Source organism: Natator depressus, chromosome 4, assembly GCF_965152275.1.
Source record: "Natator depressus isolate rNatDep1 chromosome 4, rNatDep2.hap1, whole genome shotgun sequence".
In the NCBI taxonomy this organism is placed as follows: Eukaryota; Metazoa; Chordata; order Testudines; family Cheloniidae; genus Natator; species Natator depressus.
Window position 1 is genome coordinate 78,348,368 of NC_134237.1, and position 14,949 is coordinate 78,363,316.

Consider the following 14,949-nt stretch of genomic DNA (forward strand, 5'->3'; position numbering starts at 1 on the left):
TCAGTATGTCAGCAATGCACTAATGTGTCTCACTGAGGCTGATTCTTTTTAATGAAAAAATATGTCAGAGATGGCACATTTCAAATTTGAAAGAAACCTGGGGGAAAGGAAAAAAAGCCCCTTTGCTAAACTGAACTTTTGTTCAATTGTAGATTTTTGCCTATAATGTAAATGACCTGTAAGGTACGTGGTACATTTAGTCACTAAAACAATGCCGTAAATTCTAATGGGTTTAAATGCATATAATCTAAGCTATAAAAGGTAACTCTTAAGAAATATGTGCTCGCAAAAAATATAATTGGAAATTACTTAGAGCTAACTGACAGAAGAGCTGTGGACAAGTAGGCATTACTAAGTCTACTGGGTAACTAATTAAGCATTAGCAGAGATAAAATTCCATATTCCATATTCTCTTGGGTCCTACCTGAAAATGCTTTTAGCAGTAAATTCCTTTGATTTAATTTTCAAAGATTTTGCTTTTCTCCTTCATATGTTGAATTAAAATGTGACTTTGCTAATTAATGTGCGCTCTCCTCTTGTTCTTTCTCTCTGTTTCTCCCATCCCTCCTTTTAAATACAGAAATCTGTTCCGTGGACTGTGGCTCTCATGGTGTTTGCATGGGTGGAACATGTCGTTGCGAAGAAGGTTGGACTGGACCAGCCTGCAATCAAAGAGCCTGCCATCCTCGCTGTGCTGAACATGGAACCTGTAAAGATGGGAAGTGTGAATGTAGCCAGGGATGGAATGGAGAGCACTGTACTATTGGTAGGCTAGCTGTGCTTTAATATCTGTCTTCAATACAAAACTCAAAAAGCTAGAATTCCTGGCCTTTTGTGCATCAGAAATGTAACACTTTGAAGCTTGTTTCTTCAAACAGAATATTTGCACCTGTCAGTGTGTGTAAAGGAACTGATGTTTTAAGAAAGAAAATGATTACATAATGGCTCATCAGTTCTTTACAGCTTGTTTGCCACAAATGGGAGGTGCAAGAATTTCCCTTTCAATCGTTTCCTGTAACTGCCTCCTGTAGAGGAGAAGCTTACATATTTTTTAAAACTGTAAATAAGTCTTCTGATGTATGCTTTTTTATTTTTATATGATAGTTTTCCAAAAGATGTTACTATGCTACCTTCCCCGCCGCCCCTTTTCTAAGAAGAAAGCCTACAAAACTTACTCTAACCTGAGCCCAAAAATGAAAACACTTACCAAGGTGGTAAAGAAATCTAACTGCCACCCCACCCCCCCAATTATCCTTTTTGTTGACATAATGCATTTCTACTTTACAGTTGTACAAGATATCCGCTAAGCAAATAACATTACATTTAAAAGCACTTTGAAATGACAAATTCAAAAGAAGCAGTCTTCATTAATCTCTGTATGTTTCCATAATCAAAAATGTTCTATCCTTTAGAAACTCCTGTGCTTTTATCATTGACTTATTTACACCCTGTATATTCCATATAACATAGACAAAAAGCAAAGTGTGTGATCCTTTCCTTCAAATTATATGAAAGATCATTCTCTTTCCTAGAAGTTCATGAATGTGTCTCCAGAAACTTACCAAAGGCCACATTCTGCCTTTGGATGTATACTTTTCCAATCACACAGAATTTGACAGGCATCTTTGGCAGTGAGTAAATGCAGGGATTTGTGTGTGTATATATATATATATATATACTAAAAAGAGCAGAAGAATTAGAAAAAGGGGAAGAAAAGTTGTCACAGAAAAACAAGTGACACTATTATTTACTTGTCCTACCACAGGACCAGGTAGTCATGGACCAGGACCCCATTGTGCTAGGCATTGTACAAACACAGAACAAAAAAAGATGGTCTCTACCCCAAAGAGTTTATAATCTAAGTATAAGACTGATGGATACAGACAGATATGGGAGTACTAGGAATCAATGAGACACTATGATGAGAATTTTTTAATGAAATTGCAAGTTTGATTGATGATAATAATAGTGTTGATATAATGTACTTAGACTTCTGTAAGGCATTTGACATGGTACCAGGTAACATTTTGAGTAAGAAACTAGAACAATACAAAATAAACTTGGCACACGCTAAATGGATTAAAAACTGGCTAACTGATAGATCTCCAAATGTAGATTTAAGTGGGGAATCATTACCGAGCAGATGTGTTTCAAGTGGTCTCCCACAGGGATTGATTGATTCTTGGCCCTATGCTATTTAACATTTTTATCAATGATGTGGAAGAAAACAAAATCATCACTTAGAAAGGTTGCAGATGACACAAAAATTGGAGGAGTGGTAAATAATGAAGATGACAGGTTGCTAATACAAAGCGATTGGAATTGCTTTGGAAGTAGGTTGCAAACAAAACATATGCCTTTTAATATGGCCAAATATAAGGCTGTATATCTAGGAACAAAGGATGTAGGCCATACTTACAAGATGGGAAAGTCTATCCTGAGAAGCAGTGACTCTGAAAAAGACTCAGGGGTGATAACAGATGAACATGAGCTCCAAGTGCAGTGCCAAAAGGGCTAATCTGATCTTTAGATGTATAAAGAGAGGATTATCGAGTAGGAGTGGAGGAGTTATGTTCCTTCTGTATTTGGCACTGGTGCAACTGCTACTGGAATATTGCATCCTGTTCTGGTGTCCACAGTTCAGGAAGGATGCAAATTGGATAAACTGATAAATCGGAGAGGATTCAGAGAAGGGCCACTAGAATTATTAACAGATTGGAAAATATGCCTTATTGTGAGAGACTAAGGAAGCTCAACAAAGAGGAGTTTAAGGGGTGACTTGATTACAGTTTATAAGTACCTACATAGGAAACAGTGAGAGACAAGGTAGGTGAGGTAATATCTTTCATTGGACCAACTTCTGTTGGTGAACAAGATAAAATTTTGAGCTTCACAGAGCTCTTCTTCAAGTCTGAGGAAAGTAACCAGAGTGTCCAAGCTAAATACAAGATGTGACAGATTGTTAAGCGTAAGTGGTTCACACATGCTGTAGGATAGTGGTTCTTAAAGCCAGTCCACCGCTTGTTCAGGGAAAGCCCCTGATGGGCCGGACCAGTTTGTTTACCTGCTGCGTCCACAGGTTCGGCCGATTGCGGCTCCCACTGGCCGCGGTTCACCACTCCGGGCCACTGGGGGCTGCGGAAAATGGCACGGGCCAAGGGATGTGCTGGCTGCCCTTCCCACAGCTCCCATTGGCCTGGAGAGGCTAACCGCAGCCAGTGGGAGCCGCAGTCGGCCAAACCTGCGGACGCAGCAGGTAAGCAGTGGACCAGCTGAGAACCGCTGCTGTAGGAGACCACTTAAAATGAAGTGTACGATTAACACCTGTGCTGTTCTAGAGCAATGGAAGGTTAGCAGGGTGTGTTACAAATTGTCATAATGAGCCATAAAACCAGTGTATTTGTTAAGTCCATGCTTTTTAGTGTCCAGCAGAGTTAGGAATTTAAATTCCAGGCTCATCTTTTGAAGGCGTTATGCAGGTTTCCTTTGAGAATGAGGACTGAGAGATCAGATATGGAGTGATTGCTTAGTGAAAAAAGTTTGCCCATCAGTGATACGGCGTTTTTGTCTTTTTATCGTTTTTTGGTGTGAGTTCATTCAAGAATGTAGTGATTGTCTGGTTTCACCAATGTAATTGTTGGGACATTTGATGCATTGGCTATGGTACACCACATGTTGTGATAAGTATCTGTAGGACCCAGGGATCTTGAAAGGTGTGTTGTGGGGGTATTGATCATCGTAGCGTGGAGATATGTCCACAGGTTTTGCATCTGTTTTGGCAGGGTCTGGTGCCACTTTGAGCTGGTGTATCCTGGTCTATGGGGAGCTTGATTCTGATGAGCTTGGTGAGGTTGAGGCATTGTTTGAAGGACAGAAGAGGGGGTTCAGGGAAGATTTCTTTCAGGATGTGGTCCCCATCAAATGTGGGTTATAATTGTTTGATGATACTCCATATGGATTCTAGTGTGGGATGGTAGTGACGGCGAAGGGTCTGCAGTCAGTGGCATATTTTTCTGTATTGAAGCAGAGGTCTCCTGCAACATTTGCGTGCCTGCTCCATGTTCCAATCTACAGTACAGTACTAGGTAGTTTTAAGTGAGTATCCCACACTTCCTCTTCAGAGCATGTTCTGTTGTATCCAAGTGCCTGGCTGTAGAGAACAGATTTCTTGGTATGTCTGGTGTGATTGTTGGATCTCTAGAGGTAACTGTGATGATTCATGGGATTTCTTAAATATAGTCATATGTGGGGTTCCATTGTTTAAATTGATCATGGTATCCAGGAAGCTGATGATGGTATGGGACTGTTCTAGGGAGATAAACACCATAACTACAACAACACTGCAAAACATGGGAAACAGAAATTTGATAACAAAGGGCTCTTCAATCTAGCAGACAAAGGTATAATAAGATCCAGTGGCTGGAAGTTGAAGCTAGACAAATTCAGACAAGAATTAAGGTGAGCATTTTTAAGAGTGAGTGTAATTAACGATTGGCACAATTTACCAAGGATCATGGTGGATTATCCATCACTGGAAAATTTTAAATCAAGATTGGTTGTTTTTCTAAAATATAAGAGCTGTTTAAAACAGGAATTAATTGTGGGAAGTCTTATGGGGTCTGCGTTATACAGGAGGTCAGATTAGATTATCACAATGGTCTCTTCTGTCTTTCTCATCTATGAGTCTATGAATATTCTTCATCTTGATAGGCAGTGGTCTAATCCCTCCTGTGGGCTAACTGTTGTCAAGGTTTTCATAGGCATCATGGCAAAGGAGAGTTTTAAGGAGATTTTGAAAGAGGATAATGAGGTAGCTTTGCAGATGTTTATGGGAAGCTTCTCCCAAGAAGGGAGGGTAGCATGAAGTACAAAGGTGCTTGTATGAAAATTTAATAATTTGCTGATGGAGGCAGACATCATGGACTGAACATAGGTGGGAGCTGACATCTCGATAATGAATAAGAGAGAGGCTATTGAGGGCCTTGAAAGTGAAGATGAGCAGTTTATATTTGATGCAATAGAGAAGGGAAACCCAGTGAAGGGCTGCAGTAGGGGTGAGATGGTCAAATTGGTGGGCCTAGAAAATGATCTTTGCTGCAGAACTCTTAATGGATATAATTGAGGCAAGATTGCATTATTCAAGGCCAGACAAAAGGACACAAAATATTGCAGTAATTGAGACTCAAGATGAAGAGAGCTTGGACAAGGCTTGTTGGGTTTTTTAGATGTGAGGAAAGCCATATCTTAGAGCAGAAAGAGTCAATAAGAACTGGACGTAGGCTAGTAGTGAGGCCCTACAACGTGATCCAGGTTGAAGAGGACGCACAGGTTATGGACCTAAGTGACAGGATGGTGGTCTTGTCCACATGATTAAAAAGAGACAGGAGGGAGGTTTCTGCAGGGGCCTGATTAAGAGCTCTTTTTTTTAGACAGGTTCAGCTTTTTTTTTAACCGCTAGACATCCATGAGGAGATATTAGAGACAGGCTGAGATTTTAGTTTGGACAGAAGGAAATAGGTGAAGAATGGCGAGGGAGGTCTGGAGTTGTCAGCGTAAAGATGGCAGTTGAATTTGGGCTTGTGGATGAGATTACCCACAAATAAGGTTGTCATAAATATAAAGGGAAGGGTAAACCCCTTTGAAATCCCTCCTGGCCAGGGGAAAGCTCCTCTCACCTGTAAAGAGTTAAGAAGCTAAAGGTAACCTCGCTGGCACCTGACCAAAATGACCAATGAGGAGACAAGATACTTTCAAAAGCTGGGAGGAGGGAGAGAAACAAAGGGTCTGTGTGTCTGTCTATAATCTGTCTTTGCCGGGGATAGACCAGGAATGGAGTCTTAGAACTTTTAGTAAGTAATCTAGCTAGGTACGTGTTAGATTATGATTTCTTTAAATGGCTGAGAAAAGAACTGTGCTGAATAGAATAACTATTTCTGTCTGTGTATCTTTTGTAACTTAAGGTTTTGCCTAGAGGGGTTCTCTATGTTTTGAATCTAATTACCCTGTAAGGTATCTACCATCCTGATTTTACAGGGGGGATTTCTTTATTTCTATTTACTTCTATTTTTATTAAAAGTCTTCTTGTAAGAAAACTGAATGCTTTTTCATTGTTCTCAGATCCAAGGGTTTGGGTCTGTGGTCACCTATGCAAATTGGTGAGGCTTTTTATCCAACGTTTCCCAGGAAAGGGGGGTGCAAGTGTTGGGAGGATTGTTCATTGTTCTTAAGATCCAAGGGTCTGGGTCTGTAGTCACCTAGGCAAATTGGTGAGGCTTTTTACCAAACCTTGTCCAGGAAGTGGGGTGCAAGGTTTTGGGAAGTATTTTGGGGGGAAAGACGTGTCCAAACAGCTTTTCCCCAGTAACCAGTATTAGTTTGGTGGTGGTAGCGGCCAATCCAAGGACAAAGGGTGGAATATTTTGTACCTTGGGGAAGTTTTGACCTAAGCTGGTAAAGATAAGCTTAGGAGGTTTTTCATGCAGGTCCCCACATCTGTACCCTAGAGTTCAGAGTGGGGGAGGAACCTTGACAAAGGTGCATAGAGAGAAGAGAGAGGCAACAAGGGCAGAGTCCAGTGAAACCCTTCCAGCAAGTTGGAGATGGGATGAGAAGGACCCACCGAAGCATGTGTTTAAGAAGTGATTACAGAGGTAGGAGGAGAACAACTTACCTTTCTTAAAAAAATTAATCATAAGAAAAAATGGGAGTGTAAGATAAAGGCTTTCCTTAGGTAGCTTTAACTTGCCAAATAGCAATTACTCAGCAGATCACTCTACTGTTGGTCTCACTGACCTGGGCTGCATTACCTGGGTTATAGTTGTACACAGATTAACTGTTCTTGGACAATATTTCCAACACATTAGGCACAAACAGGTTTTTCTTCAGCATTGGGCAAGCAGGTCTGTCTTTTTCAATACATATATTTATTGTGTGGTCGCTGTTGTCAGGAAAATCCCACCTTTGGTTAAAGTTTGATTTGTTTGTGTTCCTTTTACGGTCTCTAAGATTAGTAATGAGGCACAGGATCATATGCCACACTGATATGTGTGTTTTTCTTAGAGATGTTCTCTTTGAGACCCCAGGGTTACAGAGAAATCAGGTCCTTTTCTTGCTCTTAACCAACCGTAGTTCTGTCTTAGGCTATGTCTACCACTGTGAGCTAGGGGCCTGATTCCCCTGCTCATGTATAGATACTCACCATAGCTCGATGAGAGCTAGCGCAAGTATAAATGATAGCAGTGTAGTCGTGGAGGCACAGCTGAGCCATGCCAGGTATAAACACATCTAAAATATGGTGGGCACATACTTGGCGTAGCTCAGCTGTGCCTCTGCAGCTGATGTCCATGCTACAATGCTATTTATACTTGCACTGACTCTATTCAAGTTACCTCTTGTATATTCATATGAACGGGGGAATCACACACCTAACTCATAGCATAGCCATTGTGGAATGGGAATTGATTCTTCCTCAGCCTGGCACGCAAAGAGCCAATGAGCCCTTGTCCCAGCCCCTCTAGGTTATATAACAGTATGGCCACCAAAGTAACAGATTTCAAAGCACAAGTGATATCTGTGTACACAGTACTCCCATAGCCATCCTTTGCCTATAAAACCAAACATTTTTATACCATGTACTGGCACAACTTGCCCTTGGTGGCAAAATACTTAGGTAGTTTGCATTGTGCATGTGGAAGTCTTGCATGTTCCCTTCTGTATTGAAAAAGTAGGAAATCCCTTTACTCACGATTTCATATGCTGTTCAGCAGCTAGATACTAGGGTAATATACCAGAACCCAGTTTATCAGATCTAATTGGGCCTGGGGCCAGATCCAATAATTAAAATTTCAGATAATCCAGAGACTGGGAAAATGTGAGGCTGCAGCACTGTCTAGCAACCACCTCGCCAGCTTCTGGACCTGTGCTTAGTGACTGTGCAGTTAATACAGAGAGCCGGATAATGGAGGGTCAGATAAATGGGGTTCTACTGTACATACTTGAGAAATCGACATAGATTAGATATATACACAACTAGCCAAATGCCACCCAAAGTTCACATGCACAAATTCCCATTATTATGTGGACAGATCTATCCACTCGATATTTTGCATCTGTCATGTCCACACTATATCAAAATGATGGGAGAGATATGTGCACATTAATCATAAAGGCATGAATGGAGCCTTTAGTAGGTAAAGGCATTAACTGAACTGTCCAACTCAATAATCTGTTTGACTATCTAAAGAGGTATGGTTTTACATAAAGCATGAGCACAGTCTGAGACAGTAAAGTGAAGAATATTCTAAGTGTCTACTGAAAACTTCTGTTTGTCTCTAAATGTTTTATTTCTATTCATTTTCAGTTAGCCTACTGGTTGCATTCCTCAAGTTGGCACATATTAAACAGCCAAAAACCCCATTTCTGTGTTTTAAAAAAGATAGTCCTTTGTGGAATTCTCTTCTAATAATATGTTAAACATCAAGTTGTTTATTGAGTTACATTGATTTTCATGTACGTTCAGGCAATTCACATGGAAATTTGGCCTGGGGGAATTCCTAATTCCTTTAAGCTACAAAATACAAGCTATTTGTTTTTATTCTCATTCTTTAGTACATTGGGAAACAAGATCATTAATGATCACAAAGACATGCTTTGTTTGTTGAGACAAAACTTAGACATGCACTGCTCAGCATACCTCTATTAAACACCAAGGTGGCTCTGGGGTTTAGGATGCCAAAGATTGGAAAATTGCAAATGAAATACACACAGCTGGGGAGTTAGCTCTTAAACAATATGGAAAAAAATCAAATGCATTATAAGTATGGACAGATATTGGTCTGATGCACTAGATCTTGTTATCTTTGATAAGCAGTATAGCAAGAGTGGTATTTGTTTCAAATAAGTTATGAGCCCAGAGCTTTCAGTGCTTCCTCCAGCACACTTTTTCACACTAATAGTTTTTTCACAAATTAATAGATATAAAATATATTTGGGTTTTCTAATGTTTTAAACTGTGGAAAGCATTAGCAAGGTTATCAAGAATTTTAAGTAGTGCTCAATGGGAAGGATCAGCCGGGAAATCTATCAGGGATTGTATTCTCACTTATGTTGGCATTTATACCTTGAAATAATTTTTGTTTCCAGTTATTTAATTTAAATCTGTTTTTCTTAGATAATTTAAAATGAGTAAGAGGTATTGTGATATGTAAGAACCAATATGTAAACAAAACTAGCCTTAATACTGACCCTGTTCTTTTGGTTACTTCGACTAACAGGAAAATAGATCAAAGATTAATTTATACGCATGATTTCCATTGGCCCTTTGTAGTTGCACACAGTATCTCACTTAATGCCATACCTGCTCACGATACATTCATTGTGTGGTCTGTATGATACACGCACAATTCCAAAGATTGATGTACAAGTTGTTCAGCAAGAGTTGCATGCTCGGGTAGGACTTAATCCTGAAATGTACTTAAGTCGATAAGAGTTGAAGGAGCATGGAATCTCCCACAGATGCTCAGCACCTTGTAGAGTTGAGTCAATAAAGGGCAGTGTATGTTCCAAAGCACATTAAGTGCTAAGGAAATTAAAGGATTTCTAAATTACTCTGTATATTTTTCCCCTTGCAGTGGTAAGATTTTACCTCTGCTTAAATCCACGTGGGAGCAGTTTAGATCAAGGATTATTTTACAACAGAGCCCCAGGCCAACGCCATGGGAAATTACCTGCCCGATTCTTTAATTGGTCTGGGTGTGGCATTCATGAGTCTGAGGTCAGAATATGGCCCTTTATTATTTTGTGAAGATCTATTTTTGCCTCTTATGGTAGATTTTCATCCTAAACGAATTCTATTTCTATTCAAATAATTGGTCCCATATTAAAATTTTTGGTGATTTTTTTGTTTGTTTTTTAAGTATTAAGCACAGAGGCCACCCAGTTTCTGTAACTGTAGTTTGCATATTTAAGATTGGAATTTCTATCCTCAACCTCTACCTTTATCTCTGTGTGAATGCAAGATTGCACATGCACAACTGGACACCAGATAGACTCCTGGGTGAACATTTATTCCTTAATTATGTTTTCTGATTGCAGTTTTGCTAAAATGTTTTTGTTGTTGATGATTGTTATTGTTATGTTTTCTTTTTATGCCCCGTTCACAATGAGTTCAGTGACCCTCTCCTTTTCGAATATCTATATTGTAAAGTTGGAAGAGAGAGTGTTTGTTTGAAATGGGCTATTATTTCTGTGATTTAACTGTCATGTACCCTTAATAAATTAAGTAATAATCATAGAAATCCCATAAATATGAATACTTTGCCAGCTGCTTTTCCATTAAACTCTGCTAGCTGAATGAAATCAGTAAATAATTATGTTGGTGGGGAATCTGTTATATCCAAGTGTTGTATAATGTCTCCGTTTTACAACACAGCTTAATTTTTTCTATACACCAAATTAGTTTTTAGCGTAATCTAAATTGCAAATTGGCCGATTTGCATTAAAACTATGCCTTCTTGTTCTGATTTGTCAACACCTCTTTTTTAAAACGTCGTTAACATTAAGCATGGGTGGGTAAGACCATCTGTTTATGGAGCTTGCCTGCAGCTCCATCACTTAACACATGAGACAGGTTACAGCTGTTTAATTGTTATGGTGTTGAACGATTATCATTCTGTCCAAAATTAATATTTATATATGTATGCATAGAAAGCATGTGGTTAAACATAAGTGATCTAAATGTGGATTAATGTCATTAAGCATTCATTAATTAATCCCACAGGAGGGCTGAAGTTGGAATAGCGGTATTCACACTACTTTTTTAGTAACTGCATGAGGTTACTTTATCTAATGGGCATAATTGAAATTAGCCTCAAATAATGATGGACAGTAAAATAATGTACAGCTTGTAATACATTTGTATCCCTATGAGAATCAGGCATTCCTTGTTTTATCTTCTAAGAACTTTTGCAAGATTATTTCCCCTAAAATTCAGTTGTGAAAAGAAGAAAAAGCAGACAAAGTACTTTTTTACTGTTTTCTGTTGCATGAAATCATGAATCAATGTTTAAAAAAAAATAAAACATGGATTTTCTTGAGTAAGAGATTGCCACAGGTAGGCCACATTAATTAGATAAACGAGATAGTTGAAAGTTATAGATCTTCATAATTATTAAAAAGAAATGGAAAATTGCAAACAGAAATTAATCCACCTTATGTCACAGGACTAGTGAAAATGAATAGGAACATGATCATGTGCCATGTGGACTTCCATTGGCATCTGTGGGTACTGGATGTGGAGATCTTTGTGAGTATGTGGCCCTAAAGCTAAAGTCAGTATTATGCTCTTTTTCACGTTGACCATGAGTAGCGTAAGCTCAAAAGTACTGAGTGACCCATTGTTTCATGTTCTCTATGTATATAAATCTCCCCACTGTATTTTCCACTGCATGCATCCGACAAAGTGAGCTGTAGCTCACAAAAGCTTATGCTCAAATAAATTTGTTAGTCTCTAAGGTGCCACAAGTTCTCCTTTTCTTTTTGCGGATACAAACTAACACGGCTGCTACTCTGAAAGGCGTACTTAGTTATTCAGTATTCTCCTCTGTAAAACCTGCCCGTGCTTAATTTAATTTGTGTTTAGCTCAGGGCTCATTTTACAACAGATTTCAAATATGAACATAGAGAAAGCACTACTTTTTCTTTTTATCAGATCAGAGTTCAAGTGTAAGCCATATTTTGTCCTCTTGCTCAAAGACCAGTTTGGATACCTGACTGATCTTCGTTACATGTAGGGGAAGCAGATGAGGTTGATCTGAGTTGGGGGGCAGCACGAATAGGAGATATTACCAGCTCCACTACATCATTTCTCCTTCCACTGATCCTGAGGAAGCTCCTCTGCTGGTGCACCATGTGGCTGAGCTTCAACTGGAAAAGTCAGGGAGAGGATTATTCTTCACAGCGTTCTTCCCTTTAGCCCCATAGTTTTGTGCAATATAAAATAGTACTAATTTAATCAAAACTATTTAATACTGGGTGCTCCTCTGCATAGTGAAACCTTGCTGAGGGCGTACGTGGGACAGTGTTCACTCCAAGGGATACCAGGACAGTGTGATTCCTGAGGAAGCCATGCTGCCATATGAGCTATGGAATCATAGTCTTTAAGGTCAGAAGGGACCATTATGGTCATCTAGTCTGACCTCCTGAATAACGCAGGCCACAGAATCTCACCCACCCACTCCTGTAACCATCCTCTAACCTATGTCTGAGCTACTGAAGTCCTCAAATCATGGTTTAAAGACTTTGAGGTGCAGAGAATCCTCCAGCAAGTGACTCGTGCCCCACGCTGCAGAGGAAGGTGAAAAACACATCGGGCCTCTGCCAATCTGCCCTGGAGGAAAGTTCCTTCCCGACCCCAAATATGGCGATCAGCTAAAACCTGAGTGTGTGGGCAAGACTCACCAGCCAGACACCCAGGAAAGAATTCTCTGTAGTAACTCAGATCCCACCCCATCTAACATCTCCCCTCAGCCTTCGTTTGGTTAGGCTAAACAAGCCAAGCTCCTTGAGTCTCCTTTCATTCCTCAGATCATCCTAGTAGCCCTTCTCTGTACCTGTTCTAGTTTGAATTCATCTTTCTTAAACATGGGAGACCAGAACTGCACACAATATTCCAGATGAGGTCTCACCAGTGCCTTGTATAATGGTACTAACACCTCCTTGTCTCTACTGGAAATACCTCACCTGATGCATCCCAAGACCGCATTAGCTTTTTTCATGGCTATATCACATTAGCGGCTCATAGTCATCCTGTGATGAACCAATACTCCGAGATCCTTCTCCTCCTCTGTTACTTCCAAGTGATGTGTCCCCAGTTTATAACAAAAATTCTTGTTATTAATCCCTAAATGCATGACCTTGCACTTTTCACTATTAAATTTCATACTATTACTATTACTCCAGTTTTACAAGGTCATCCAGATCTTCCTGTTTGATATCCCGGTCTTTTCTGTATTGGCAATACCTCCCAGCTTTGTGTCATCTGCAAACTTTATTAGCACATTCCCGTTTTTTGTGCCAAAAAGATTGGTCCGAAAACCAATCCCTGAGGAACTCCACTAGTAACCTCCTTCCAGCCTGACAGTTCACCTTTCAGTGTGACCTGTTGTAGTCTCACTTTTAACCATTTCCTTATCCACCTTTCAATTTTCATATTGATCCCCATCTTTTCCAATTTAGCTAATAATTCCTCATGTGGAACAGTATCTAATGCCTTACTGAAATTGAGGTAAATTAGATCCACTGCGTTTCCTTTGTCTAAAAAATCTGTTACCGTCTCAAAGAAGGAGATCAGGTTGGTTTGACACGATCTACCTTTTGTAAAACCATGTTGTATTTTGTCCCATTTACCATTGACCTCAATGTCCTTAACTACTTTCTCCTTCAAAATTTTTTCCAACACCTTGCATACTAAAGATGTCAAACTCACAGGACTGTAGGTACCGGATCACTTTTTTTTCCTTTCTTAAAAATAGGAACTATGTTAGCAATTCTCCAGCCATATGGTACAACCCCTTAGTTTACCGATTCATTAAAAAAATTTGCTAATGGGCTTGCAATTTCATATGCCAGTTCCTTTAATATTATTGGATGAAGATTATCTGGGCCCCCCCGATTTAGTCCCATTAAGCTGTTCAAGTTTTACTTCTACCTCTGATGTGGTAATATCTACCTCCATATCCTCCTTCCCATTTGTCGTCCTGCCATTATCCGTAAGCTTCTCATTAAAGACTGAGGCAAAGTATTTGTTTAGATATTGGGCCATGTCTAGATTATCCTTAACCACCATTCCATCCTCAGTGTTTAGCGGTCCCACTTCTTCTTTCTTTGTTTTCTTCTTATTTATATGGCTGTAGAACCTTTTACTATTGGTTTTAATTCCCTTTGCAAGGTCCAACTCTACATGGCTTTTGGCCTTTCTCACTTTATCCCTACATGTTCTGACCTCAATAAGATAGCTTTCCTTGCTAATCCCTCCCATCTTCCACTCCTTGTAGGCTTTCTGCTTTTTCTTAATCACCTTTCTAAGATGCTTGCTCATCCAGCTTGGTCTACAACTGCCTATGAATTTTTTCCCCTTTCTTGGGATGCAGGCTTCTGATAGTTTCTGAAACTTTGACTTGAAGTAATTCCAGGCCTCCTCTGCCTTTAGATCCACAAGTTGTTCAGTCCAATCCACTTCCCTAACTAATTTCCTTAATTTTTTAAAGTTAGCTCTTTTGAAATCAAAAACCCTAGTCACAGATCTATTTTTGTTTATCCTTCCATTTAGTTTGAACTGAATTAGCTCATGATCACTCGAACCAAGGTTGTCCCCTACAACCATTTCTTCCATGAGATCCTCACTACTCCCAAATCTAAAATGGCATCCTCTCTTGTTGGTTCAGTAACTACTTGGTGAAGGAATCCATCAGCTATTAAATCCAGGAAATTCTGAGCCCTATTATTATTACTAGCACTTGTCCTCAGTGTATAACAGGGAAGTTAAAGTCTCCCATGATCACACAATTCCCATTAGTATTTACTTCATTAAAAACATTGAAGAGGTCTCTATCCATACCCAAATTAGGTCCCGGTGGTCTATAGCACACCCCAAGCACTATCCCGGGGAGGCTCTAGTAGCTTTCTTCCCCAATGTGATTTTTGCCCAGACAGACTCTGTCTTATCCATTCCATCAGTTCTTATTTCTTTGCAGTCTACCTCATCGTTGATATACAATGCTACTCCACCACCTTTGCATTTATTTCTGTCTTTCCTAAACAGCACATACCCTTCAATACCTGTAGTCCAGTCATGACTACTATTCCACCATGTTTCTGTTATCCCTATAATATCTGGTTTCACTTCCTGCACCAGTAGCTCTAGTTCCTCCATTTTGTTACCTAGGCTTCTCG

General features: G+C 39.6%; 1 protein-coding gene across 25 annotated transcripts in view; it reads left to right on the plus strand.

Annotated features, from left to right (window-relative positions):
• Nucleotides 1–14,949, plus strand: part of TENM3 (teneurin transmembrane protein 3) — a 1,226,612-nt gene that overhangs the window by 1,114,242 nt on the left and 97,421 nt on the right. For all 25 annotated transcript variants that reach the window (XM_074951193.1, XM_074951194.1, XM_074951199.1 and 22 more), the window contains one exon: nucleotides 581–766. In XM_074951193.1, the coding sequence (XP_074807294.1) occupies nucleotides 581–766 (186 nt within the window). The remainder of the gene's footprint in view (nucleotides 1–580; nucleotides 767–14,949) is intronic.